Source organism: Gossypium arboreum, chromosome 8, assembly GCF_025698485.1.
Source record: "Gossypium arboreum isolate Shixiya-1 chromosome 8, ASM2569848v2, whole genome shotgun sequence".
Lineage (NCBI taxonomy): Eukaryota > Viridiplantae > Streptophyta > Magnoliopsida > Malvales > Malvaceae > Gossypium > Gossypium arboreum.
The window spans coordinates 131,935,307-131,963,218 of NC_069077.1; the positions used below are offsets into that span (position 1 = coordinate 131,935,307).

General features: G+C 34.7%; 5 protein-coding genes and 1 long non-coding RNA gene across 10 annotated transcripts; 4 read left to right on the top strand and 2 right to left on the bottom strand.

Moving 5' to 3' along the window:
- The first annotated feature begins 1,117 nt into the window (after window positions 1-1,117).
- LOC108468648 (MATH domain and coiled-coil domain-containing protein At3g58360-like) lies at window positions 1,118-2,857 on the top strand. The gene is made up of 6 exons (XM_017769524.2): window positions 1,118-1,309; window positions 1,406-1,535; window positions 1,634-1,803; window positions 1,884-2,169; window positions 2,248-2,414; window positions 2,490-2,857. Exons 1-6 carry the CDS (start codon window positions 1,285-1,287, stop codon window positions 2,645-2,647), a joined length of 936 nt encoding a protein of 311 aa, XP_017625013.1. The 5' UTR covers window positions 1,118-1,284; the 3' UTR covers window positions 2,648-2,857.
- Window positions 1,749-2,587, bottom strand: LOC128279453 (uncharacterized). Its single transcript, XR_008269641.1, has 2 exons — window positions 2,459-2,587; window positions 1,749-2,072 (listed from the first exon to the last, which is right to left on the bottom strand). It is a non-coding gene; the product is annotated as an uncharacterized LOC128279453 (long non-coding RNA).
- Window positions 2,858-4,128: 1,271 nt separating the features above from the next.
- Window positions 4,129-5,008, top strand: LOC108468650 (uncharacterized). Its single transcript, XM_017769525.2, has 2 exons — window positions 4,129-4,448; window positions 4,604-5,008. The coding sequence occupies exons 1-2, from the start codon at window positions 4,225-4,227 to the stop codon at window positions 4,842-4,844; spliced, it is 465 nt and encodes a 154-aa protein (XP_017625014.1). The 5' UTR covers window positions 4,129-4,224; the 3' UTR covers window positions 4,845-5,008.
- A 218-nt stretch (window positions 5,009-5,226) lies between these two features.
- LOC108469390 (uncharacterized) lies at window positions 5,227-13,831 on the top strand. Its single transcript, XM_053031634.1, has 4 exons — window positions 5,227-5,799; window positions 5,884-6,042; window positions 13,328-13,436; window positions 13,530-13,831. Exons 1-4 carry the CDS (start codon window positions 5,464-5,466, stop codon window positions 13,706-13,708), a joined length of 783 nt encoding a protein of 260 aa, XP_052887594.1. The 5' UTR covers window positions 5,227-5,463; the 3' UTR covers window positions 13,709-13,831.
- A 5,432-nt stretch (window positions 13,832-19,263) lies between these two features.
- LOC108463943 (uncharacterized) lies at window positions 19,264-24,410 on the bottom strand. 4 transcript variants are annotated; one of them, XM_053031938.1, is made up of 6 exons: window positions 24,213-24,410; window positions 23,305-23,576; window positions 22,531-23,182; window positions 22,182-22,381; window positions 21,407-21,651; window positions 19,264-21,058 (listed from the first exon to the last, which is right to left on the bottom strand). In XM_053031938.1, exons 2-6 carry the CDS (start codon window positions 23,574-23,576, stop codon window positions 19,434-19,436), a joined length of 2,994 nt encoding a protein of 997 aa, XP_052887898.1. In that variant the 5' UTR covers window positions 24,213-24,410; the 3' UTR covers window positions 19,264-19,433. The 4 variants fall into 4 exon arrangements, with proteins under 4 accessions (XP_052887898.1, XP_052887899.1, XP_052887901.1 ...); XM_053031939.1 differs by having other exon boundaries at window positions 23,305-24,101; window positions 24,213-24,318; XM_053031941.1 differs by lacking the exon at window positions 23,305-23,576.
- Window positions 24,411-24,692: 282 nt separating this feature from the next.
- Window positions 24,693-27,909, top strand: LOC108463944 (probable mitochondrial import inner membrane translocase subunit TIM21). Of its 2 annotated transcripts, none has more exons than XM_053031942.1 (8): window positions 24,693-24,834; window positions 25,240-25,305; window positions 25,460-25,478; window positions 25,899-26,059; window positions 26,524-26,702; window positions 26,790-26,838; window positions 27,132-27,251; window positions 27,424-27,909. In XM_053031942.1, the coding sequence occupies exons 1-8, from the start codon at window positions 24,721-24,723 to the stop codon at window positions 27,607-27,609; spliced, it is 894 nt and encodes a 297-aa protein (XP_052887902.1). In that variant the 5' UTR covers window positions 24,693-24,720; the 3' UTR covers window positions 27,610-27,909. The 2 variants fall into 2 exon arrangements, with proteins under 2 accessions (XP_052887902.1, XP_017619452.1); XM_017763963.2 differs by having other exon boundaries at window positions 27,427-27,909.
- Window positions 27,910-27,912: the final 3 nt, after the last annotated feature.

The following is a 27,912-nucleotide window of genomic DNA, read 5'->3' on the forward strand; positions in this document are numbered from 1 at the left end:
AGTTATTAATTCAGTGATATAACTTTTAGATCACTCATAATTTTTTATTTATAATTATTAAAATATTTAAAACATTAAATTGGATGTGCATTTAATTGGTGTTCTTAAGTTTCTTGTATTTTTCTCAATTGAGTTTTAACTCGATTGGTATCGACATTGTTGCTAATACAGGAGGACAAGGGTTCAAGTGCGCTGAAACCTTTTATCCTCCTATTTAAGAGTTGAGTAGAGGCTATGAGTAATTCTAAACATTATATCAAAAAGAGTAGATATGATAAAAATCTAAACTGAAATTAATGTTAAAAAAAAATTATGTTGTGTTATTTTGAGAACTTTTCATTTTTGGAATTGTCTGTGTTGTGTTACATAAGATTGTTTTGCGCCATCTTGGTATTTTAACTTTTTTGTGATGGCTAGTGTGGGTTGATATAAAAAGATATTTCTTTTATCTTTTTAATAAAGTACTTTCGATATGGCTTAGATAAAAATTAATATCATATATAATAATCTTTTAAAGAAAATATATAAAGAATTATAATAATTTCTATTTTTTTAAAAAAAAGTGATTGTATATGGTAAAGAATCCTCTACATCTTGAATGGGTTTCAGAATAATCTGTCAAGAAAAAGTTTAATTTTGAAGTCATGAATTTCTTATATTCCACATAAAAACTCATTCTTAATTACTAAGAATTTTCTTTTCTCAAAAAAGGAAAAAAAGAAACTAAGAATATTTTTGGAAGAATCTGGCACTCCAATAAAAGTTATTACCTTTTTCCATTTTGAGAGTAATGTGTGCTTATGTCAAAAAGAATATGTAACCTTTTTTTTTTTTTTTAATGCTCAATCCTTCAGTAAATAAATAAATAAATAAACTCAGGAGCACTAATTATTGAAAATTGTTTATTTCATTTCAGGCTTCTATACAAATAGAATCTTCATTGTTGAGTTGAGGTAAAAAACATGTTTGGAAGGCAAAGTTCTGAGATGGGTTTTCTTGCAGATAATGTAAGAATCAAACACAATCCTCGTATCAACATTACGTGTCCCCCTAACCAGTGCCTGTCTCTGAGGACAAGTATTCATATTTAACGTAAACCTGGAAACCCCACCATGGGGGATCCTAAAACGTGTTCAAAGTTTACAAGTCAAGCAAATGTTCATACATATATATTGTAGGACAATATATAATTTCTTCATCTTCCATTCATATATAAAATAAGAACTTTTTTAAAAGAAACGACAAAAAAAAAAAAAAACCTTCACAGTGTTAATAGCTCAGCTAATGGAGGATAATCCCAAGAAACTTGGTTTGATTTCATTTTTCTTCTTCCTTGAAACTGTCTTTTTATAATATTGATTAGTAATGAAATAGTCTTGTTTTTTTTCTCTTGTATGTTTTGTAGGAATCAGAAGAATAACAAGAGATTTCCCACCAGCTCATTTCTTATTTAAAGTTGAAGCCTTCTCTTTGTTGGCCAAAACAGGTGTTGAAAAGTATGAATCTGATGCTTTTGAAGCTTCGGGTTACAAATGGTATGCACATATATATATATATATATATATATATTAAAGAAGTCGTAGTTTGAGAATATTGAATTAAATCTTGTATCTTGGTTTAAAAACTTGCCTAGGAGATTGTCATTGTACCCAAACGGAGACAATAAAAGCAATGGAAATGGCTTCATCTCCCTTTACTTAGTAATAGAGGAAACAGAAAATTTACCCCTAACATGGGAAGTCAATGTCAGCTTCAGGTTATTTGTGCTTGACCAGATTCGAGACAAGTACTTAACCATTGAAGGTTTCCATTCTATTATACATTTTTTTCATGATCATATACGTACATAATTCGCCACTAATGTGGTCTGGTAAACTTGGTAGATGGTGATGGAGCAGTGAAGAGATTTCACTGGATGAAAACTGAATGGGGCTTCGCTCAACTTATCTCCCTCGACTCATTTAACGACACATGCAATGGGTACCTTGTTGGTGATTGCTGCATATTTGGGGCAGAGGTATTCCCATTGGCACGCAATTGTAAATGGGAATGCCTTTCCATGGTTAAACAACCTGAAGACAACACCATAATTCTCAAGATGGATCACTTCTCCAAATTAGACAGGAAGTATTACGAATCTTCTGTTCATACAATTGGGGATTCAAAATGGTATAATCAAATTATTTCCCTCACTAAAAAAATTTGATAATACAATGGTATAATCTTGACCCCATGAACATTAAACAGGAAATTGACAGTTTACCCAAAGGGAAATGTGAAATTCAAAGGCAAAGCTCTATCAGTGTTTTTAGAGCTACTTGAAGCTAATAAGCTTCCTCCTAAGCGGAAAGTCTATGCAGAATACAAGCTACGAGTAAGGAACCAAATGAACGATAATCACATGGAATTTTCAGGTACTTTTTTAATCAAAATTTTCAAATCGGAACTCAAAATTCACCTGTAACGTTGGGTTTGTGTTGAAATTATAGTTGAACGTTGGTTCAGTGCAACAAGTGTTAACTGGGGTTACCCACAGTTCATGACGCTCAAGGTTCTTCATGATCCATCCAAAGGCTATATCGTGTGTGATAGCTTAATTGTGGAAGCAGAAATTAACCTGGTTTCTCAAGTCAAGCGTTTATCATGAATTATTTTTATTTATTTATTTATTTATGAAAATTTAAATGGTAGTTGAAGGTGAAATTGCTGTCACTTTTATGACCAGATTTCTTCATTAGCGAGGATGATGCATTGTTACCATGTATTGCTCTTGACAACTTGGATTTTATCTGTCTATTTCTCAGCTTACCAATTTATTTATCTAATGAATAATACCAATAAAGGCTAATTTCTCAAACATGAAGTTATAGTGTTTTGTATTTTATCAATCCACATGTCAGTTTCTAAATAAAACTCGAAATAATGAATGTGGACATATTTTGGTTTAATTTCTTTTCATTTTCAAATTTTTAATTTCTAACTTGATTTAAATCATAATCATTAAGTTTTATTTCTATCATCTTATACGAAAAATATATTATATGTATAATACTATGTCAATTTATTATTTTCACATAATACTTATAAAAAAAAGCCAATTAATGCATTCAAAGATTATTATTTGAGTCAGGATTAAAATTTCAAATTTTGAAATACGTAAAACTAAAAATAGCCAAATTGAAGAATAAGAATAAAATTCATAACTTATGCATAATATGAGACTAATAGCAAAATTTAACTTTGATGGATTTAATTATTACGGTTAAAATTTAAAAAACAGAAAGACTAAATTTGACCAAATTAAAATATTTAGACTACATTCACAACTTACACATAATACAATGATTAATGAAAAATTTGACCAATAAAAAATTTATTATCAAAGTTGTGCCGTTATGATATGTACGTATTTAAATACCAAACTAAATAAGTAAAAATATAGAAATTAAGTTGATGAAATGTTACCAAAATTCAACAAGAATACATGACATGATATAAATATTAAATAGAACTCTAAATAAAGAAGTTTATTATGAAAGTTGAGTTGCCGCATATTTAAATATCGGTGTTTAGTTTTTAATGCTGAACTATGAGGTATTCTTGATGACTTGAGAATTTTAAAAAGTCGAAAATATGACGGAGTGTTAATTAAATCTAATAGTTAGGAAGCTATCCGAGTTATTCAGGAATTCTTTTCAAAGACATCTTTCTCAGTATTTATCCGACGTATTTAACAGAATTTATTGGATATTGGTCAATAGAGGCTTGAATATAGATATTGTAAAATGAATTTTAAAGCCGATTATATTACTAAAATAGCTTTTGATGAGAATGAGAGGTTTCAGTTAATTGAAGATATTCCTTTAGAGTTGATACATACATATTTAAATACCGAACCAAAGAATTAAAATTATAGAAATTAAGTTGAAGCATAAAAAAATATAGAAATTGAAGTCGCCGCGATAAGTACATATTTAAATGCCGATATCGAATAAATAAGTAAAATCATAGAAATGAAGTTATGAAATGTCAGTGGAAAATGTAGCAAAGTTGGTAGGATTTGGAACCGTTGCGCCCCTAAACGAAAAAACCCTACACGGATACATCTTACCTTTTAAAGCCAACGTGCCTGAACCATTGCCATTGCCCTATATATACCCACTGTTTCTCTCGATTTCCTCACACCCTTCAGATATACAGAGTTTCTTCTCCAACTAACATCCCATGGATGCACCACACTGGGCCTTGTCTTCTGATGGCAGTGGGTGGATGATATATCATCCTCAGCCGTGGATGACCCAACCGGTTGAAACCAAACCACTGGATCCTACTGCTAAGGAGTGGTCTCCTCATACCGACGGTGCTCCTGAGGAAGATCGGTGCCTGTTCATGACCTTCTCCAATGGACACCCTGTAACCGAGCAAGAAATCTCCAGATTCTTTACCCTGTAAGTATAAATAAGCCTTTAGCCATTTGTATCCAACATGGTATGTATCTTATACGGATATTATTAGATTATGTTAAATCTTTTTCATATGGAAGATATTTGAAAGTCATATTTTTATAGACCGATAACTTCGAAATGATTTGTTTTTGGTGCAGTCATTATGGGGATTGCGTGGAGAGGGTGTACGTGCATTGGCCGCAGCACAAGGATTCTGAAGGGAACAATATAACAACACCGCAGTTTGGAAAGGTTGTATTCAAGACAAGTTGGATTCCATTAGTGATGACACTGTGTGGAAAGAGGCAAATCAAGTTCATGCTGGATGGGAAGACGCTTTGGTGCAAGATGTTTGACCCCCAAAAGGCTCAAGCTTTTAAGAGGAATGGGGCTTCTTGATTTCTTTAATTGTGTTTTTCGTACTTTGGTTATCATCTGTTTTACAATGGCATTGTTGCATACCATTTAAGATTTTCCATAAATTTTGAAGACAAAAAACCATATGAATCCTCTTCTTTAGAGGCAGACATTTTTATTTTGTTATTATATATGTGGTTTGTTTTTCTTTTCCTTCATTGTTTTCACACCAACAATGAAATTTAATAATCCAAACTTAATTAAGTTTTCAGTTGATCTCACACATCAAATTTATAAAAACCGAATTTAATTAGTTAAATCGAGTTTATAAAATAAATAATCGATCGATCTATAAATCGATATGCATCAAATTAAATAAAATTTTATAAATTATTTAATAATTTCAATATGAAATAGGATTTGCGTTTAAAAAAAATAACTAGACTAAGCATGAGAAAATTTCTCATTTTATATGAAATAATATTTTATTTGAAGATCTAAAAAAACGGACATTTTCAATGCACCCATCTCCAACATTGCAACACCTGCATTTTTATTTTGAGGAAATAAAAATATAGGATGGCAATTGTTCTAATGGTGCTTGCTCTGCCTTGCAAATTCCAATCTCCACGCCATTCATTGCAGAATTCTAAATCATTCCATGGCTTCGACTGAGACGGAGACAACAACGTTTTACCAAAACGTCGTCGTAATGAGGCACGGCGACCGCAAGGATAACTTCGATCCCACGTGGATAAAAACGGCGGAGAGGCCGTGGGACCCTCCGCTTGTAGACAACGGCATGGCTAGGGCTTTCCGAACCGGTCGAACTTTTCGCACCATCCTACCCTTCCAGATCCACCGAGTCTTCGTCTCCCCTTTTATCCGCTGCGTCCAAACCGCATCAGAGGTCGTCGCCGCCTTGTGCGCCGTCGATGTCGAGGCCAATGCCAAGTCATCAACCGACGTCATAAAATTCGACCCATCAAAAGTCAAGGTCAGACCAATTTACATAGAAAAACGATTCCTTCTTTTTTTTTTTTTTTTGTTTCTGCAAAGCTTTTTGTTGTAATTTTTACAGGTTTCTATTGAGTGTGGTTTGTGTGAGATGTTAAACAAAGAAGCGATTAGGGTTGACGTAGCGCCGAAAGATGGAAACTTCGGTTTCGATATTCCACTGCTTGAGAATATGTTCCCGATTGGGACGTTGGATCCTAGTCTTGAAAGAGTTTACGGAAAGGTAGTATTCGTGTTGGATTTTCATCTTTATCCATTGCCTAACAATTTAAGAATTTTGTCAATGTAGTTTGCATTTTTTTTCCTCGGCAAGTCGACATGATCCGGTTTATCGTAATTTTTCCTAACTACGTATTTTCATTTTCATCATTCATCATTATATTATTCAAAAGTTTTAAGTTAAATCATTAAAAAAAATAGGGTGAAGGCATTATGAACACTTTTTTTTTCTCTTTTATAGTTGAGTTTTATAATTTAATTTTTCATAAAATAATTTTAGACATTATGAATTTATGAATTAAAATTCAAATAATTTTTCTTTGATCTCCATAACTGTTCATAAGATCAATTTGGATATAAGATATATTATTCTACTCACCAATGGGTGTTAATCCATTATATTGATTGTTAAATCGTTGCTAGGAGCTCATTGGTAGAATTTAAAAGAAAATTTAACAATCTAATCATATAAATAAAAACTTTTAAATAGTTTAGTGACTTAAATGAAATTTTTCAAATAATTTAGTGACTAAATTGTAATTTATTTTAATCAAGTGGCCAAAATGAAAATTTACTCTTAGTTTAGTGATTAATAGTGTAGTTTACTCTAATTTTTCCAGTGTTACTTTTAGAGATTGGTAAAAAAAAATTCAAACATGAGCCAATTTGATAGATAGTTTTTTTTTTTCATTTGGTTTCGAGATGAGTCAAGATTAGTATAGTTCTTCAATGAATTGGATCGAATTGTGTTTAGGAAAAAAAGACTTGGCCCAACCCGAGATAATAATCAAAATACTTTCATTATATATAACATTAGTTTAAATTATTAGTATTTGGTATACTGGTACTTTTTTTATTTCACAAGCAGCCTTAAAAATTTGTTTTTATTTTTCAGAATATTTCTTCTTCTTCTTTTCCATATTTTTATATCCCTATAGAACATTTGCTAACCCCTAACTCTATTTGTCGAAGCCAAGAGGGTCAAAGAGAATGAAAAGTAGTCAGTGAAGTGTTTCTATGTTGTGGTTCGCATAGGATGCGAGACTATCCAGAGTGATCTAAGTTATCCGCAGTCACTAAAGAAGATAGAATGGAGCTAGAGAGAGGCTTTAAAGCTAGGATTAATGATATTTAATTATGCGAAAGTCAAGAGGGATTGCAAGCAGAAAGGATTGATGTATATGGACATCAACATCACAGGTCAAAGAAAGAGTGCTCTTATTGATACGGAGGAATCAGGCTTGTTCATATCAGAGAAAGTTGTGAGTAAGCTTGGTCTCTCAATTAGTAAACTGACTAAGAGGATCAAGTTGGTCCGAATTGTGGGAGTAGCACAAGGAATTGAGGTACAAGTTGGTTAATAAAAAGATAATAAAGGTTTTGAGGTCGTTCACTTGGATGATTTCGACTTTGTTCTTAGCTTGAATTTCCTTGATAATATTAATGCTTTATTAGTTCTTTTTTTCGATTGTATATGTATCTTGGATTCCCGAAAACAATAATGTGTTGTATTGGTGAGTCAAGACATAAGGGGTGGAATCAATGTATTGTTGGCAATCCAGCTAGTTAAAGATGTTTTGTGTTGTAGGAATATTGACAAGCTTTTGAGGTCATTCACTTGGATGATTTCAACTTCGTTCTTGGCTTAAATGTCCTTGATAATATTAATGTTTTATTAGTTCTTTTTGTTGATTGTATATGTATCTCGGATACCTGACAACAATAATGTGTTGTATTGGTGAGTCGAGACATAAGGGGTGGAATCAATGTATTGTTGACAATCCAGCTAGTTAAGGATGTTTCGTGTTGTAGGAATATTGAGTTAGTAGGTCACAGTGTTATCAAGACCCTATTGGAAATGCTATAGGGATAGAAAACTTATATGAAGTCTGTTGAGTTATCAATGGGGCTACTACCTATGAGAGAAGTGAGTTGTCTATAAGATTTTGAGAGAAAAGTAATTATGCAAATTGGGCAGTCGTATTGAGTAAATGCTATGAGCGAGGTACATCTCAAACACTTTTCTAGTGTTTTAAATTATGATTTATCGTTAGCTTGGCAAAGACACAGGAGTACTTTCAAATTTCTGAAGCAGGTAAGCCGAGGGGTTTACAAACCAGAGTTAGTAGCTATACTTAAAGTTAACCCGCTATTAAATGTGAGTGTGCTAAAGTCTTTTTATGTGGATCAAGAGGATCTCAATCGAGGCAAGTCACAATAGAGGCAAGTAAGAGCGGTGACTTCTCACAATCGAGATTATAAAATAAGAAAACAGTTTGAGTTAGGGGGCAGCAGAGACATAAGCTGAGGTAAATATTTCAAGGAGAGAAACTACTCGATAGAAAGATTATTTGGGAATCAACTGAGGCATCAAGACAAGTCAAACCACTATGATCCCGAAGACACAATAAGGCGTCGCAAGAATGGGCGAGCGAGGATGTCACAGGCCATGGATCAAAACTCATGACAAATACATACGGAACGTCCCATAGAGATTAACTGATCAAATGAGGCTCATTTAATCTACTTGAACCGGCCTCATTCGTGAAACACATGAAGAAACCCATCTACTTCAAGCCTTGGTAACCCAAAGCAACACTCCAATAAAATTAAAATTAGAGTTACCAACATAATTATTGTAAATCCTAAGGGATAAAAATGTTTATAGTTTAAATCCCTCTGAACTATCATTTTGTAAATAGGCATAAATCTCAATCCTTGATGAGTATTTACTCAAATACTTCGTGTACACTATTTTTCTGTGGCTTTTCTGTTTGTTCGTGGTTTTTTTTTTTTTTTTTTTTAGTTTGCTTTCACTTTATTTGTGGTGCCTTAGAGGATTTCTACGAGAATTTTCATTTTTTGAGACTAAGGTTGAATTAGGCAGATTTGAACTCAAGAAATCACCTAAGGTTGCGCGGTTTGTCAGAATAAAGTTCTAGCCCCGTGATACTAGCATAAAAATGAATGATGTTTTTTTATTTCTATGAATAATCAATTTGACTATTTCAGTAATTTAAAATATGATAAAATTACTACACTAAGTACATAAATTTCCTAACACTTCTTGATTTTTATGGCGATGACCAATCAATGGGAAGTGCACTAAATTGATTTAATTAATATTTTCCTTAATGGAAAGCTAGAGGATGAAGTTTTTATGTGGTAACCTTCAAGATTTAATTTGTTCGCACCTCATGGTTCTATATCAGCGTGCAAGCTTCTACAAGATATTTATGGGTAGTGGCAGGCTCCACGTAATTGGTTTTTAACATTGCGTAACGACTTGTTAGAGCTTGGATTTTGTCAATCTAAAATTGATGTTTCATTATTTTCTAAGTTTGGTGATGGTTATTTGACCTATCTTGTGGTTTATATTGATGATGTTTCGGTTATAGGGAGTTCTTTTGTCGAAGTTGTTGATGTTATTACCAAGTTAAGTGCCAAGTTTTCTCTCAAAGGCTTGGAACTACTCAATCATTTCCCTGGAACTGAAGTGAAAAAGAATGATGGTTGTTTGTTACTCGCACAACAAAAGTATATCCATGATCTATTACTTCGAACCAAGATGGATGGTGCCACATCTTGTTCTATTCCGATGGCTACTTTTATAAAACATATTAAACATGTGGGCTGAGCTATTGATGATGTACAAGGTTTTCCTAGTATTGTAGAGGCATTACAGTATATTTATCATACTAGGCCTGATATTGTGTTAGTATCTCAAGGTTGCAGCTATTTTTAAAATAATAAGACTAAGTCTTAAGGGGATTTGTTAGCTTGTTAGTAGGAGGAGGAGTTGTTAGCTTGTTAGTAACAATTTCAATTTATTTCTTGTTAAGGTTGTTACTTGGGACTTGTATATAAGGGCTGCTTTGAATGATCCCTTCATTCATATTTTGTTCTATACTTCAATTAGTTCTTTGCTAAACCAACAGTGGTATCGAGAGTCATTTTTCTTGAGGGACTTGTGAGAAAACTTTTGTGAGAGTTTTGAGAAAAAAATTTTGAGAGATACACTTGTGAGGTTTTTTTTTTTTTTTGAGGAAAATAGAATTGGGATCGAGTAACCTGTCCATCTTAGCCCCACCTATGTTTGATGGAGAGAATTATCAAGCATGGGCCGTAAGAATGCAAGCATACATGGAGGGTTGTGATTATTGGAAAGCTATCGAGGAAGACTATGAGGTGACTCTACTTCCTAATAATCCAACTATGAATCAGGTCAAAATGCACAAGGAGAGAACTACTAGGAAAGCTAAGGCAAGGTCTTGTCTTTATGCTTCGGTTTCGCCAGCCATATTCAATAGAATTATGGCTTTTGGATCAGCGAAAGAAATATGGGACTACCTCAAAGTTGAGTATCAAGGAGATGAGAGGATCAAGAGCATGAAGGTGTTGAACTTGATCAGAGAATTCGAGAGGCTACAAATGAAGGAGTCTGAGTCAATCAAAGAATACTCAGACAAACTGATAGATATTGCCAACAAGGTAAGAGTTCTTGGAGCTAATATCTCTGATTCTAGACTGGTGCAGAAAATACTTGTCTCCGTACCTGAGAAATATGAAGCAACAATTACCTCTTTTAAGAACCATAAAGACTTGACTCAATTGAGAGTAGTGGAGTTGATTAGTGCTTTACAAGCACAAGAGCAGAGGAGGCTAATGAGGTAGGAAGGAAGCATAGAAAGAAGTATAGAAAGAGCATTGAAGGCTAAGATGCAACAAGGCGAAAAAGGAGAGGAACGGAAGTGGAATGGGAAGAAGAGTGATTGTAATAGTGGTTCAGAAACTATTGCAAAAGGTAATAGTACTGAAAATTATAATAAGTATTCTTCATGTAAGTATTGTGGAAAACAGAATCATCCCCATTTTAGGTGTTAGAGAAGGCCAGATATGAAATGCAGAAGGTGTAACTTGATGGGGCACATTGAGAGGTTTTGCAAGGAATCGAGAAATCAGCAGCAGGGTGAAGTACATGATACAGTTGAAGAAGAAGAGGATTATTTGTTTGTCGTCTCTTGCTTCTCATCAAGCATTTTATGTGACAGTTGGTTAATTGATAGTCGTTGTACCAATCACATGACTTATGATGAGAAGTTGTTTAAAGACCTTGACAGGTCATTGAAGTCGAAAGTCAAGATAGGAAATGGAGAATACCTAGAAGTGAAGGGAAGAGGCACAGTAGCAATAGAGAGCTGTGCTGGAACTAAGTTGATTTCAGATGTTCTGTTTGTACCTGAGATTGATCAAAACTTGTTGAGTGTGGGTCAATTGGTAGACAAGAGATTCAATGTGATGTTCGAAGAGGGAATGTGTCTGATCCTTGACTCTAGTGGCAATGAATTGTTTAGGATCAAGATGCAGAAGAAGAGATTCTCATTGAATCCATTTGAAGAGGAGCAAGTGGCATCCAAGTATCAGGAAGATAATCCTATCATGCAAGAACAACTGCAAATCAAGTGTTTTGAGAATGAGGAGTACTTGCATGCAAAAGTAACTCTCTTGGAGCATCAGGTGACATATCTCTCTGATAACTATCATCTTTTGCACATGAAATATCTGAAGAACATGCTGAGGAGCCACGGAAAAAGAATCTATCTCAGGAGATCAAGAGTAATGTGCAACTCTTAGAAGAGAATAGTGGGTTCTGTTTCCAAAATCAAAAGCCGACTGAAGAAGCTTCATATGTGAAAGAATTGACATTTGTAGATGTTGTTGAGTTTAAGAATTTAGTTGGTGAGGTGATTAAGCTTTCAATGCAAAATACAAAATTGAAAAAGGAATTATTAGTTGCGAGAAGATTGGTTAATCAAACTATAAATCGTATCAATCGCAAGTATAGTCACAACATAAGATCTTGTAAGAAGGGAAAGCACTCTAGCCACTATTATGACTTTTCTAGAGCAACTTGTGATGATTTTGAATTATGGAATTTTGATTTAGATGGCATTGCATGCTAGGAAACAATTAGAGGCAACTCTTGGAGCTACACTAGTCGAGAAGGAATTCATAGAAGGCGAATATTGAAGAAACTGGTTTTCAGAGATCAGATGACGGATATTTTACTATATTTTTCATGTTAGTCATTTTGAGTTTCTTAAGAATAAATTTGGTGTCTGCAACACTTGAGTTAAGAGGAGAATGTTAGTATCTCAAGGCTGCAGCTATTTTTAAAATAATAAGACTAAGTCTTAGGGGGATTTGTTAGCTTGTTAGTAGGAGGAGGAGTTGTTAGCTTGTTAGTAGCAATTTGAATTTATTTCTTATTAAGGTTGTTACTTGGGACTTGTATATAAAGGTTGCTTTGTTAATCAATTATATGATCCCTTTATTCATATTTTGTTCTATACTTCAATTAGTTCTTTGCTAAACCAACATATTGCCTTTAATGTGAATAATGCGGTGCAGTTTACACATTAACCGTTGGATACACATTTGGTTGCAGTAAAATGTATTTTGAGGTCTTTGAAGAGCACCATTGGTCATAGCTTGCTTATTGCACCAGGGGAGGTATCTCATCTTTTAGCCTTTTCTGATGTTGATTGGAGTAGTAACATTGATTATTGAGGTTCAACATCTAGATACTATGTTTTCTTAGGTTCTAATTTTATTTCTTGGAGTTCAAAAAAGCATAAGACTATATTCTAGTCTACTATGGAAGCAGAGTATCATAGTATTGCTGACACTACTTTTGAGGTTCTTTAAGTGCACACAGTTCTTAAAGATCTCAGGGTTTCAGTTATAGGTATTCTAACTATCTGCTGTGGTAACCCTAACACCATTGCAATGAGTGTTAAGTTGGTGTACCATGCTTGCAACAAACATGTGGTTCTAGACATACATTTTGTGTGAAAGAGAGTGAATAGTAAGACTTTACAAGTGAATTATGTGCTAGCAGGTTTTCAGGTTACAAATATTTTAACTAAGCCATTAGTATCATCCACCTTTTTTGGGCAAAAGAAAAAGTTGTGAGTGTTTTCTTTGGAAGAGTTATCCAGTACTTAAAAGGAGGAAGTGAATAATTAGTTGCTAGTAGGTTATTAATTAGTTGTATATTGTACTTAGAGTATAAATACGTGTGTTGATACTAGTAAAAAATAAGACTGATGGTTGTTCTATCTCTCTAAAAAGTTTTTTTTTTTTTTTTTGTTATATTTTCTCTAGTCTATGGTCTTCTTCAATTGCATTGCTTTTGTTTCATGTTCATGCATTTTTTAGTCTTTCCAGCATAGTTGGATGCAACTTGATATGTCTAATTCAACATCTTTTGTCTAAAAAATTCACAGATGCCACAATGGGAAGAAACGGTGGATGAATCTAGAAGTAGATATAAACAAATTATTAAGGCATTGGCTGATAAATACCCCTCTGAGAACTTGCTATTAGTCACACATGGTAAGCTTCATCCTCTATATACCAAACATAATTATAGTGATTTCATTGCTTCTAAATGTTTGAGTCCTATTTGTTGTTTGTGTCATATGGTAGGCGAAGGAGTTGGAGTTTCGATATCTGGGTTCTTGGAGCACACAACAGTGGTTGAAGTAGAATATTGTGGTTATGCAGAGTTAAAAAGAATAATGACATGCAAAAATGGGTCAACAACTGCTGGAAACTTTTTGGTGCTTACAAAAAGCGGCCGGAGTGGGATTACTTATTTTGATTAAAGAATGTTTCAACAAATAATCAATTCTTCTTTCATAAAATCTTGTCTTTTTACTTCCCTTGCATGACAATGAACCGATGCCTTTCTTTTCTTTGGATGATGATATTGATTCAATTTTGCTAAAGTTGGTGTCTCAATTTGAATATGTACTTTAATCTGCCCCGCAAATTAGCATGTTGTTGCTCAAAAAGTGTTTATAATTAGGGTAATAAGAAGAGGTAAGCCTCAAACACTTAGAAATAACAATGATATACAATGAACAAATTCCTGTGGCTCTACTTGGTATCTCACTCATATCTTTATTTTATTTTCAAAGAGTTGTAATTGGTTTAATTTGATAAAATATTTGCCTCAAAATTAATTCTGAACATAATTACATATTTCATAAAATAAATCCCTAATTCACATAACCCCTGAAATCTATAAACAAATTGAAGAAAACCGAAATTCAATGCCAAAAAACATAAATCTTGCTTAAGAGAAACTTATGACAATGAAAACAGAGATATGCACTAAGATAAGAAAATGGAGCTATAAACAAAAATAGCAATGAAAAATGAAGAATGTAAGAGTTAATCATTACAGTAGAAAGAGGGAGAAAAAACAAAATCAAAATCCCAAAGGAGCAAAGGAGCAAAGCTTCGAAGATTTAGTTCCATCATCTCTAAAGGCTTCAAAATCCACAAAAGAAAAAGCAATTTTACACAGTCCAATTTGATTCCATTATCCTCCTCTTATTACAAGGCTTTAAAGGCAAGAAAACGAACCCAACAGAAGAATTAACTTCCCCGTTAAGATCGGTAAATTTCAAGCACAAAAGGCAAGATCAAATGCAATAGATTTCACAATTGGATTTGTTGTAAAGGCTCAATAAAATGCTCCTACTTGAAGAGAAAATAAAGATATGAAGGGAAAAAAAAATAGATAGATGGAAACATAATGAAACTACGAGGAGAAAGAACAAAAAAAAAAAAGGAGATTATTTTTTTTAACTTAGTTATGCTATGTGGCATATAATTATTGGTGGGCAAGGTGACGCCAAATAGAGACTGAGGATTTTTATTCGAAATACAAGGGACAAAAATTTGCTTTCTGGTTTAAGACAAAAACTTCATTGTGTTTGATTTACTGAAGTCAACAAGCAAAAGATGTGGAGCAATGGGGTTGTCAGTTTCATGAACCAAATCATCTATTTTTCACTCTCTTGTTAACCGTCATCCACTGGTGCAAAACACTAGTGAAAATGTAAGGATCCTCAAACCCAGTCAAAGGGTTTGTTTGGTAGAGTGGGAAGAAGATTAGAAATAAAATTGAAAAGATTGAAAGAAAAGTAGGAAAAATGAAAAAATTAAAGAAAGAAACAATTTTCTTTACTTAGTAGAGTTGAAAAATGAGAGGAAAAAAATTAAACTTTTGAAAGAAAATGCATAATTTTGAACCTACATACACAATCATCTTTTCTATTTTCTTTCTTAATTTTATTTATCTTTCTACGCTTCCATTTTCTCTTTTCATCCTTTTACTTTTTCATTTAACCGTCTTGGCTTTCTAAAGAGAAGGTGGGTATAATTAGGGTTGTGGAGTTTTAAGGGAGAAATTTCGATTGAGCCTTAACATAATATTACACTAAAAAACAGAAATTTTCAATGCATGATGGTGAGCAAGGCTGACTCTCATTCCTCTATTGATGAACTAAACTCTAGAGCCTAAAAATTGACAAAAAAAAAGATTTAAGTTTATCAAGAAAACTTTAATTGATTCTATATAATTTTAAGCAATTGGTTGGATCACAGTATTACAATTAAATTTATTATGTACAAAGAAAGAAATAAGGAATCCATGAAAGATGAAAATGTGTGTCTATTGTTTTCTAGAGCCAGCACTGGTTATAGAGTAGATGGTCTCCTCTTCCAAAACAATTTCCATATCAACATCTCCATTCTAATTATTAATCACCTGTTTGTAAATTTCTTATTACCAAATGTTCCATCTTCAATACTTTTTAAGCTCGGATTTAATTGTATTCTCGCTAGGATCATATACTTCTGGAGTACTGCATCTTTGTTGAATGACTTTGGAATGTTTCTAAGTGTTTAGCCATACAGCATTAACCGCCTTTGCTTTATAACCAAGACTAGCAATAATTCTCATATTGACATTATCTACATCTGATGGTAAACTGGTATCAGTAGAATGATTCCTACTTGTTGGAGTCTTTGAGAAAACTTGTTGTAAAAAAAATAAAAGCAAGAATAAAGTAGAAATATTTTTTTTTTTATGGAAAGTGTATGTTTCATTGAACTGAAAAAATAATGCTTATATAGAGAGAAAAATTCAACAACTAATGCTAAAAATAAGCAACTAAAAAATTCATAATCAATAAATCTCTAAAAATTAACAACAAACTGAAAAAGACTAAAAATAGCTAAATTATTTTTACTGCAATAGCTTAGGCAAGTCTTCAACACTCCTCATTCCTTCAGTACTTTAATGCAATTGAACCTTCCTTTTACACATCTCTAAGAAAGAATAATTTAATATTGAAATGCTAGGTTTTCCAATGAAATACTTTTGTGCACTTTCCTACTATAAATTCAAATCAAGTAACACTTTTCTAAGTCATAAGGCTTGATTTGCGGCAGTTGTTGCTGCAATAAACTCAACTTCAGTTGTAAATTGTACCACACTTTCTTGCTTTTTGGAACACCAAGAAAATACCCCTGAACCAAGATTAAAATAATAACCAAAAGTGTTCTTCATATCATTTGATGAACCAGCCCAATCACTGTCAAAATATGCTTGCAGCATGTACTTTTTGACTTGCATAGACCTTGATTCTGAAATTCAGCGTTCCTTAACATATCTCATCACCCTTTTAGTTGCTCTAAAATGGGTGTTAGTTTTACAATTTGTGAATCTAGATAAAAGACTTACAGTATGTAAAATGTTAGGTCTAGTAGTTATAAGATACATGAGAGAGCCAACCATTCTGTAAAAAGTCTCGTCCACTCTTTCAGCTTCATCATTCTTGCTCAACTTTTCCTTCTGACATGCTAGAGTAGTTTTTTTACAGTTTTCCATTCTGAACTCTTTCAAAATCTCACTTGCGTATTTCTTTTGACAGATGAAAATTTCATTTTGCTTTTGCTTGATTTCTATTCCAAGAAAATAAACCATTACTCCCAGGTCTGTCATCTCAAAAGTATGTTGCATATCTCTTTTATGCCATCAATCCTGATGTACTAGGCTCTAAGCACCTGCTTTAGTCCGTACAAAGATTTCTTGAGTTAATACACTTCATCTTCACAACCTTAGACTGAAATTCCTTCAAGTTGCTCAACATAGTTCTTCTTCTCAAGAAATTCATTCAAGAATGCAGATTTAGCGTCTATGTAAAACACTTTCCAAACCTTTTGTGCAGTTATAGCCAATAATAATCTCAAGGTTTCTAATCTAGCAACAGATGCAAAAGTATCAAAAAAATTGACAACAGAGATTTGTGTTTGTTTGGTAAAGTCATTCACATTCAACTTGGTTTTAAAAATCCACGTCACTTCAATGAATTTTCTATCTTCTGGTCTTTTCACAAGTTTCCAAGTTTGATTCTTCTCAAGCATGATGATTTCTTCCTTCATTGCAGCTATCTATTTAGGATCCTTTTCTGCTTCCCAAAAATTTGTTGGCTCAAAGATGGCCTATTTGCACCTGTGTTGTAACCCACAAAGATTTTGACTTCTATCTTTTTGTCCAGCTTATCTCTTTTGATTTATGGCATACAAACATCCAAACACCTTGAGATTTTTTAAAGAAGGTTTATAAACATATCGGACTTCAAATAGTGCCTTTCTTTCCACTACTTTTGTTGGAAGCCTGTTGAGTAGAAAGACGGCAGGATGTGCAACTTCTGCCCAGTACTCTTTACACTTCTCAAATAATAAACATCTAATCATCTTTTTTATGGTACGATTCTTCCTCTCACTAACTCTATTCTGTTGTGGAGTATATGAAAAAGTGAGTTGGTGTTCAATCCCAACTTCTTCCCAAAACAAATTGAATTGATCAAATGTGTACCTCTTGTCATTATTAGACTTTAAAGCTTGAATCTTAAAGCCACTTCAAGTTTCAACCCATTGCTTAAATTTCCAGAACATACCAGCAACATCTAACTTAAATTTAAGGAAATAAATCAAGCACATCCTAGTATAGTCGTCAATAAAAACTATGTAATACTTACTCCCTTTGAGTGATGTGAGATCCGGCTTGGTCTGTGTGTATTAATTTTAGTTTTTCGGTAGCTTTCTAGGTTGCTTTTTTGAATGGAAGTCTTGCTAGCTTACCAAATTGACAAGTTTTCCAATTTGGTATATTAGCTTCAAGGTAAGGCAGACTCTGAACCAAATCCTTCTTTCATAGGTTTATTACAGCAACATGATTGAAAAGCCTAAACCTTTTGTGCTACACTTCTGCATTGATCTTAGCTACAACACAGGCTTTTTGCTTCTGCTCTAAATAATCCAAAGTAAATCTCTTTCCCTTCATCATTATTTTGAATACATCCTTACCTTCTGCATACTTGATTTGGCAATGATCGATGCCAAAAATAACTTTAAAGCCCTTTTCAAGCAACTAACCAACACTTTACAAATTTTGATTTATATTAGGTAGAAATAACACATTATTGATTAGCTTTGTACCTAAAGGGCATCTAATTGCCACAGTGTTTCGCCTTAACAGCAACATAATCTCCATTATAAATTTGTTCTTTGGAAATTATCGAAGTATCTAACTCCCCGAAAAAATCACGATCAAATGTTATATGGTTTGTGTAACCACTGTCAATAAGTCATTTGTCACTAGATTTACTAGTTGCAAAACAAGTTGCAACAAAAAAGTTGCTCATCCTCTTCTTGATTAACTACCAATAAAACTTCTTTTTGCTGAAAGTTGTTTTTGCAAATCTTTTGATGATGTCTTATCTTTTGACATTTCTCACACTATTGATCTGGCTTTTGCCAACATTTGAATGGTGGATGACCTTTCTTTCCACAATGCTTGCAAAGAGAAAAAAAAAATTCCGTTTCCCTGTTGATTTTAGGAGAATCAAAACCTGAGTTGTCCTTCTAGTATTTCTTTTTTCTTCTTTCCTTTGTCTCCAGGGCAATCAACTCTTAGACCAAATCATCTTACTTCTCGCTGGTTCAAGGATAGTTGCCCCACACATTCTCCCTTGTCAAGACCACCCATTGGTGCAAACACTAATGAAAAAGCAAGGATCCTCAAAATTAGCCGAAGGATCTTGGCTTTCTAAGATTAAGGTGAGGTACAATTGGGGTTGTGGGATCTGAGGGAAAAAGTAATTTGTGGTAGAGCCTCAGCATAATATCACACTACTTCATATTCAGAAGATCTGGAACTTACTCCATTTTAATAGTCTCCAGGTTCTCAATGTAGGATGGTGAGCCAGACTGACACTCATTCCTCCATTGATGAACCGGACTTTGGAGCCTAACAATTTGACAGAAAAGATTAACTTTATCATGCCATAAGAAAACTGTGTACCATGAAAAAAAAATTCTGATTGATGCTATAATTTAAAGCAACTGGCTGAATCACAAAATTACAATTAAATTTATTGAGCATGTACAAAGAAAGAAATAAGGAATTGATGAGCTATCTTTCTATTGTTTGTGAGAACCAGCACTGATTGTAAAGTCAATGGCAGCCTCTTATGAAACAATTTCCATATCAACAGCACCATTTTGATCATTAGTCACCGATTCATGAATTTCCTTACTATCACATCTTCCATCTTCAACACTTTCAGAATTAGTTGTAGAAGGTTCCTTGTTGCTAAGAAGTTCCTTGTCACCAGAATCATCTGTTTCACGAGCTGCAACTTCAGTAGATGGTTGACCATCACCATTAGGTGTTGTTGTTAAATGATTTTGGGATGTTTCCAAGAGTTCAGCCATACTGCTATCGACTACCTTTGCTTCATGACCAAGATCAGCAACAATTTCCAAATTAACATGATCCTCTGATGTATCAGTAGAACAATTCTTGCTTGTGTTCTCATTCTCACTTTCTAACACCACCGATATATCCAGATTCAGAACACCTGAGGGTTCAGCAGTATCAAGCACTTGTGGCTTCAAAGTACAGCACAAGGATGGGGATGACACTGAAGGTTCAATATACTTTCTGCCCAAATGATCTTGATTTGTCACTGTGCATGGCTTTGAAAGCTGTTCTGTTTGGGGAACTTCATCTGGTTGTGGCTCAACAGCCATTGCACTTTTGTGACAATTTATGTTAAATATTTCTTCTTCACATTCGTTATCTCTTAAAGCATCGTCTTTGGGAAGTGAATAACCATCCATATTAGGGACCTTGTTAATAAAAGCACTGTCTCCATGCCCTGGAAAGGCATTACCAGTTAGAATTTCCCGATTAAGAGATGGTAATTCAGGTCGACAAATACTGGAGGGTGGGTCAACATCCATCTCAGAACCAAATATTCCTTCTCCAGCAGTCTCACCGTTTATACCAACTCCCTGATCAACCGATTCACTGCCCAAATCACTTGCAATACCAGCCAGAGACTCAGAGCAATCTACGTAACCATATTTATGATTAGGCAATATGTTCCTGTTCACACAGTGATCCTCATCAGCTAATCCTCTATTTTGTTTAGCAGAAGATACTGGTGCACTTTCTTGCTCAATAGCATCCTTAGTTTGTTCCTGAACATGACCAACTAGTGAATTTAACTGTTTCTGCACAAAAATTGCTAAAGAAACAGCATGATCACGGATCAAAGAATCATGAGGTGGGCAATGTAGCATATCAATCAATGCCTTGTTGTACTGAAATATGCTGACAGAAGGTGAAATAGACCCTTTTTCACGATAGACCTTTATAACCTTGAGGACATGCTCACAAAGGTAGCCCATCTCTGCCCAGGAACAATCACAGATCCCAAACTGAGACCCAGGGTTCCAAACAACATAAACTGTATCTCGATCAAGCTGATCGGTCACTTTTGCAAATCTCCTCTCACTGGCCACATCAGAATCAGGAATCTTCAATGCCTTCCTCCAAGATGTTAAACCACTTACCCACTCATCCTTCCAATATCGTGCAAAATCGTCTTTCCCCGAATATTCATCCAGCCAAAAGTACGAATGCACTTTTGTACCCAACTTATCAACCAGCCAATCAGTACGTTGGTAGACAGCAGGATCCTTCTCATTCAACAATCGGAGCTTCAGTTGATTATGGTAAAATTCCATTGCCGCACAAGTCTCCAGGCTTGCAAGTGGAAGCGTTTTAAGGGCAGAGACCCAAGTCCCTGAAACAATGAGAAAGTTATAATTTCTTTCCCCACAAGTTAAAAGGCTTTCACAACGGGAAAAAGTGCCTTCATCTGTTAGTGAAATATAAATCTCTGTTCACTCAATACAATAACCATCTGACAATCTGTTTTCAATTACAATTATATACTCTGCATCTGTGTTTTATGGACTGGAAAATATAGAGAGATGATATGGGCTAAAAAAAATGGAAACAAATTTGAAAGTGCAACATTATATTCAGAAGAAATAGTTCAACGAGGTGGCTCCCTACTGATAATTTAAAACAAGAATTCGGGAACAGGTGTAAACCAGATAAGAAAGAAAAGATAAATGCAGCAACGAACCTATTCTAGGATACCAGACTGCTTTGAAGTAATCCATAAAATCCAAGCAATCAACAAAATCTTCCATGAATTTCTCAAACAAATCAACATTTCCACATCCTCTGCAAATATCATCAACTGTCTGCCCAAGTTGTCTTGACATCTCAACGCGCATCTCTGTCTCTGAACATCTCTTCACTAAGTTTTTATGCCATGCATGGCGGACCCTCCAAAAGGATATCAATACAGTACACTCAAAAACATCCCTGAATACAATGCAAAGAAAGATAGTGTGACATGGAGCACATTCCATCTATCTATAAAATAGAGCAAAAATCGTACCCTTCTCCATGCTTGAATGGCATAACCATTATAATATGCCACTAAAGAAGCTCACCTAATCAAGCTAAACTAGGTTCCTCCTAGTTTAAATCAAAAGAAAATGGAAAAAATCAAACCCCTCAGCTTGTTCCACATTTGTTAGAATTCAGCACAGGAACTCCAAGGCTAGAGAAGACATAGGAGAAAAAACCAAGCAAGGAGCTGATGAACAAAATATACAATCTTGAATTAAAAGGCATCTCATCAGATGCCTGGATTTAGCAAGGGAGTAGCTATTCTAGTGCTAGAAATCAGTGGGTCCTAAGTCCTAAATCTAATAACTAAAAGAGGACTATTGAAGAAATCATATGAGCTCAAGCTCGTCAGTCCTCACCTAACACAATAGACAATGGAACAATATTCTTCTAAATATAGTAATGTAAAATCAGCTCAGACAAAGGACTTCAAAGCAAACCTGACTGTATGAACATCAATAGAAGGATCGTCCACAATAAACCCAGCCAACTTCCAAGTAGGATCTTTAGTGCGAACCCTGTTGTATAGAGCCCTCATCCATCTATGAGCATCTACACTAGCAAATCTTGGGGTTATTATCCAAGCTACCGGGATTGCTTTCTTGTCTGAATTGAAGACAATGACACTATGTATAGGATACTGAAAATAAATCATAGAGAGAACAGTTAGATTCAAAGACATTAGAAGAAGTCATGGACTGATAATGACAGTGACAATTAGAGGATTGAGTCATACAACTTAAGAGGTAAGTGGTTGGGAAAAGGCAAAGAAAGGGAAAAGAGACAAACCTTAAGTTTATTTGTTGCAAACCTTGAATCAGAGACAATGAGACTGTGATTTCCAAATCGAATCATTTGTTGCAACTGCCACTCAGTTTGAATGCCCAAGATAAAAGGGTCTGAATCAGTGAAATCCTTGTAAAAAAATACACAATTCTGGTGGCTTTCAACCCACATGCTTACACTGACTGCATCATCTGCATCCAACTCGTATGTAGAACGTCTAATGCTCCTCTCCTGTCTTCGAACATACCTGTGGGTCAAAAGGTCATCACGGTTGTATGGACCACCCTGTTTCTCTACAGATTCATTGTGCCGCTGCATTATGGTCTCCACAGACACACCAACATGCAATAAAGATAAAACACGGAGGCGCAAATCCTCTGAGATGTACGGTGCAAACATAGCACGTGTGCCTGCTGCCTTTTTGTCCTGTGGTCCATGGCATGGCAACCCTTTCTTATCTACATGCTTATCCTGGTTATATATTATCAGTGCTACTGACGGTTCAGCAATTAAGCGTTTTACAATAAAGTGACAGGTGCAGCCTCTTTTTGTATTAGGTCGACCAGCATTTGTCTTCTTAGGAATGTATGTGTTCCGGCTGGGACGAACAAGACCCCCTTTCCTATGGTCATCAGGACCAAATGAACACCAATACCTACAAGAACAGTATAAATTTAAACAAACAGATCATGGTGCAAGACCATTGAGCACAAGCTATCAAAAGATTAAAAAAAAAAAACTAAAAGGAAAACATGGAAGAAAAGAAGCAGAACCTACAGAATATATTCAAGAATACCATCAACCTTTGGCTTGTAAGGTGCCTTTGGCGACCTCCGCCTTCTTGCTTCAACATGAAATCTAGTTGGACAATCTTTGTTAGAGGATTCACCCCTAACAAAGTCATCCACTCTAGCAAAAGGGATCAAAGCAACTCTATCTATATTGTCACGCCAACCTTCCACCTTTGACCATACAATATCATGAGCAGAGAACTCCAAGGTTGGTGGGTTTTGTACCGGAAGAGACAGAATCTCATCCCATCTAGCCATCTACATTAGAAGAACCACTGATTACACTACTTATCAGCAAAGGTTTTGCAAACTAGGGCAAAACCCCACTTATCAAATAATAAACCCAAGTTGCCACAACCCCTTTTCCCCAACGCCCACGAGAAAGCCATTCAAATAATAGAAAACATCAAAAATACCACATCTTATTTATATAAGTTGTTCGTATTCATAGGTCACAGCCAAAATGCAAACAAGAAAACAGAAACCTGGAGCAAGAATAAGACTTAACTCAGGCGGCTTCAACCAAATTTCAGTGAACTTGAGGCACAATAGAATAAAATACACACACACAGAAAAGGTATCGATATCGATAAGTATCCTCCGAGGTTCTCTACTATCAAAATAGAAAAGCCATTCAATTAGCCTCTTCAAGAGCAAAGGTTTTAAATTTTTAATGCCCCAACACTCAAAAGCTTTCCATTAATTCATTCCACCTCTATCATTACTCCCAGGAAACCAAAGAAACCTTAAAAAGCTCCAGCTTTTGCAGGTCACTTTGCTCAACTGAAAGTACAATAACATGACAAACCATATTTTTAGATACTGTTAAGCTTTATATAGGAATATGGTAGATACATAATTATATGCACAGAAATTAAGGCAAGGGATGGTTACCTGACAAAGGCAGCTAAAACAAGCCCCTTTGTTTCCTCTCTGTCCTTCTTAATCAGACTACAGACGCAAGGAGAGAGGGAGGAGAATGAAATGCCTATTATGCGCCGTGATTAATATTTTATATTTTGCAGTAGAGAAAACCCTTTTTATCTCTCATAATTACTCTTCGACCCCTCTATGTTATCAATGTTTGTTCATATATCCTTCTTGATACTGGGCCTTGAGGGAGGTTTTTTTTATCTATTTGTGGCGACTATTGGGCTCGTAAAAACACAGGCGGCCTTGGGTGGCATTTTCCTAGAATAAAACCTCAACGGCTGGGGTTTTCTCCTTTCCCCGAATTGCATCCCGCTGTATTGTCCTTACTGGCTCATACGTTTTAAATTGATTTTGTTTTGTTGGGGTTTGGGTTTTTTCTTGTTTTGATTTATTGTTCATTGGTAATTCAAAAAGAAAGTGTTTTTTCATAGAGTTGTAGAAGAAAAGGTTTAAGCTTGTATAGTTGAAGATGCAGAACATTAGGCGGTCTATAATATCTAGTAGGAGCAGATGGAGTGGTTCCTTCAGATCATTTGTGGAATCTAAGCTTTATTTGGATGATTTTGCATCAGCTGCTAAAAGGGTACGATGGTGTATTCCCACTATTCCTTGCTTTGTATGGGTAGTTTTTCTTTACGGACGTTACTGTTCTTTCATTTTGCTTTTTTGAGGTCTTTCTTTTTTGCTTGCCTACTGAATATATTGACTCTTTTTATGTGTGATATTAGCTGACAAAGTCGTTTGCTATGGTGAGTTTTTATATGAAATGTAGGGATATAGTAACATAAGTTCTATAGTAGCGAGTACTTATTAGTAAAACAAAAGGGTCTATGACCCAATCAACTTTATTGGAACTTCTTCTGCTTTTATGACTTGGTTAATATGATTGCATTATATTTTTTTGATAATCTTTTAAGAGTATTTCTTAGATATGATGAATCTGTATCAGTTGCTAAACCATTTGCTGATGACTTGCTGATTACTGCAGTTTTCAGCGGTGGGGAATTCTAATTTTACAAGACAGTATGTGACAGGTGCCAATAATATGTCAAAGGTGAGGCAGTAGTTCTTATTCTATTAACATTTTTTTCTCTAAATTTCTGTTGGGTGCAGAGTAAGTGCTTTATGTGTTTGTGTGTGTGTGTGTGTGTTCCTCTCTACATTAGCTGCAAAGTGCAAACTAAATGCCTTTTTCTTTCATTTTTCAGGGTGTACTTGGAGCTACTGGTTAGTTATTTCTCATATATGTTTATCTTTCAACATTTATGTTTAATTTATTACTGTTTTAGCCAATTTGTCATACCTTTATAATGATATTTTGGACTCTTTTTGGAAGGGAACCCCCCCCCCCTTTCTCAGTTTCATCTAATTTTTCTGAAAGTTATGGCCTATGGGATTCTTGTATTAGTGATGCTGATAAAGCAGAACTTTACAGTTATTATCACTGTCCATTTGGGTATCCATAATGCTGAAATTCCATGTTGGCCTAACCTTCTTTTCATTATTTCGTTGCATAGAATAGTGCATCATGCATAAGTGACCTACTTTGTGGAGTGCATAAAAGGTTTATGTCAAGTTGGATTAGCATAAGATTAACTATTACCTTCTTTTTTCTCATATGTTTTATTTGACAATAATGTCCAACAGGCATTCCTCTTCCATTTAGAGGACACTGTGGTAGAGATTGTATAGTTCGCTTTCAAGCATCAGTCCCTCACATAGAAAATCATGGATCGAAGATCATCTCTACTTGCTTTGCTAGATCCTTTGCATCAAGAACCTCAAAGCAATCAAAAGAAACATCTGAGGTTTAGATCTTAACTTCAATTTTTGGCCTTTTGTGTTCTCATCTCTATTAGTTTAAATGATTGATAAATATAGTTTTCATATTGCTTGCTTAGTTTGTTATTCTGATATGTGAATAAACGCATGTTTTATCCACTTCTATGGTGAGGCTATCAATACCTTAATGCTGAAAGGATGCTAAAGGGAATGTTTTGAAAAGTGTGCAGGATTTATCATCATCCTTCTTTCCTAATTGAGCATGAAATGACTTGCATTACTTCATCATACTTCGGTTATTGCATAGCAATAAAGGTTAAACAAAATATTGAAGTTTATTTTATATTAAGTAAATCCATTATCTGAGTTGTACTCATCAAATGTTATGCTGATCAATATATAATTGCTGCATCTTTTGTTCTCTGGCCTTTATGGTTACTTCATACTTCACATCTGTTGGGCTGAGTTGTTGTCTTTATCCCTTCGGCAGACTAGAAAAGAATTATCTAATGTTGAGGATCCATTTGATGCTCCTACATATAATATCCCAGACAAACCTGTGACGTTTACGGAGGGAGCTAGCTACAGTCTGATCATCCTTGTCGGGCTTGGGATTGCAGCTGCTGCAGGATATGCTGTCTTCAAGGAGTTGATATTTCAACCAAAAGAGTAAGTGTCAAATGCCTAGTTGGTGATTGGGTTACTAAGTTTCTCCCTCTGTTATTTGCACCCTAATTCAAAACTATGGTTTTATAGGTATAAGATATTCAACCAAGCTCTAGAAAGAATTCAGAACGAAAGCCAGGTTTGTGAAAAATAGTTGTTCTGAAGCATGAGCATCAAAATGAGATGTTAGGGGCCCTATTTTGGATGAATTTGACATATATTAGCTTCATAAACTATAAGTATGTTTCTGTTTTTCTTAGATGCAGCAATAGTGCATGTTTCTGTTTTTCTTAGATGCATCAATTCGTGCCCTGAGGCTTGAGACGGTTCAACAGACAGCCATGTTTTATATGACTCTAAGCATTTTGAAGTACCAATTAGGGGTGGTCATTGTAATTCTATGTCACATGGGATTACATTTGTTTCTGTCAGGTTAGGGTGAGAATTGGACATCCTATTACCGGCTATGGTCAAGAAACTAGAAATCGTGCTGCCCGCCAACGTATTCCAAACAGGATATACACGGACGAAAATGGTGTAGAGCATGTGGAGGTCATTCTCTAATCTTTAGTAGTTTATCGAAAAAAGAGTCTTTCGTATTTGTTAGCTGCTTATAAGCAACTTTGTATTACTGCAATTTTTTAGCGTCCTAGATCACTCGTATGCAAATTTTGATCTGGTGATTGCATCCCATTATAAAATAAAAAAAATAAAAAACAAAAAGCAGGTTAATTTCTATATTCGTGGACCCCATGGAGCCGGGAAAGTATTTGCAGAAATGTTCAAAGACAAAACAGACAACAAATGGAAGTATACGTACTTGATAGTTCAGATCAATTCCCCTTCACGGGCAGAACTAATGCTGGAGTCTTATTTACCGGCAGCTGAGATGAGGTCTTCCACAAACTAACATGGGATTGAACAATTTTCTGGATGTTGAGCTTTGTTTTTGTGTCCCTCATTTAATCATAGTCACCTCTAGTTGCCCTCTACTGGAATGAGGTAAAAAAAAAAAGTGTTTGGGGATTTTATAGATTTGATTGAGAATTGTTTGTCCATTCTCCTTCTAATTGTGAATGGAGTTAGGTTTTTGTTATTCATTTTAACTTTACCCCTTGGTGATGGTGGATGCATGGCATGGATTGATTCTATACAAGTTACAGTGAATAATATACCAGCAGTGCAGCCCCTCCCCATGTTTCGGATATTATTT

What these genes read in the sequence shown, in the direction of transcription:
- LOC108469390 (XM_053031634.1), top strand. Translation starts at nt 5,464, where the DNA reads ATGGCTTCGACTGAGACGGAGACAACAACGTTTTACCAAAACGTCGTC. An exon ending in TTGAAAGAGTTTACGGAAAG is followed by an intron (nt 6,043 to 13,327) that starts GTAGTATTCGTG and finishes AAAAATTCACAG; the next exon opens with ATGCCACAATGGGAAGAAAC. An exon ending in CTTGCTATTAGTCACACATG is followed by an intron (nt 13,437 to 13,529) that starts GTAAGCTTCATC and finishes GTCATATGGTAG; the next exon opens with GCGAAGGAGTTGGAGTTTCG.
- LOC108468650 (XM_017769525.2), top strand. Translation starts at nt 4,225, where the DNA reads ATGGATGCACCACACTGGGCCTTGTCTTCTGATGGCAGTGGGTGGATG. An exon ending in ATCTCCAGATTCTTTACCCT is followed by an intron (nt 4,449 to 4,603) that starts GTAAGTATAAAT and finishes TTTTTGGTGCAG; the next exon opens with TCATTATGGGGATTGCGTGG.
- LOC108463943 (XM_053031938.1), bottom strand. Translation starts at nt 23,576, where the DNA reads ATGGCTAGATGGGATGAGATTCTGTCTCTTCCGGTACAAAACCCACCA. An exon ending in TTGCAACAAATAAACTTAAG is followed by an intron (nt 22,382 to 22,530) that starts GTTTGTCTCTTT and finishes ATTTATTTTCAG; the next exon opens with TATCCTATACATAGTGTCAT. An exon ending in ATTGATGTTCATACAGTCAG is followed by an intron (nt 21,652 to 22,181) that starts GTTTGCTTTGAA and finishes CATTGTATTCAG; the next exon opens with GGATGTTTTTGAGTGTACTG.
- LOC108468648 (XM_017769524.2), top strand. Translation starts at nt 1,285, where the DNA reads ATGGAGGATAATCCCAAGAAACTTG. An exon ending in GGATAATCCCAAGAAACTTG is followed by an intron (nt 1,310 to 1,405) that starts GTTTGATTTCAT and finishes TATGTTTTGTAG; the next exon opens with GAATCAGAAGAATAACAAGA. An exon ending in CAAGTACTTAACCATTGAAG is followed by an intron (nt 1,804 to 1,883) that starts GTTTCCATTCTA and finishes TAAACTTGGTAG; the next exon opens with ATGGTGATGGAGCAGTGAAG.
- LOC108463944 (XM_053031942.1), top strand. Translation starts at nt 24,721, where the DNA reads ATGCAGAACATTAGGCGGTCTATAATATCTAGTAGGAGCAGATGGAGT. An exon ending in GAATTCAGAACGAAAGCCAG is followed by an intron (nt 26,839 to 27,131) that starts GTTTGTGAAAAA and finishes TGTTTCTGTCAG; the next exon opens with GTTAGGGTGAGAATTGGACA. An exon ending in ATGGTGTAGAGCATGTGGAG is followed by an intron (nt 27,252 to 27,423) that starts GTCATTCTCTAA and finishes AAAAACAAAAAG; the next exon opens with CAGGTTAATTTCTATATTCG.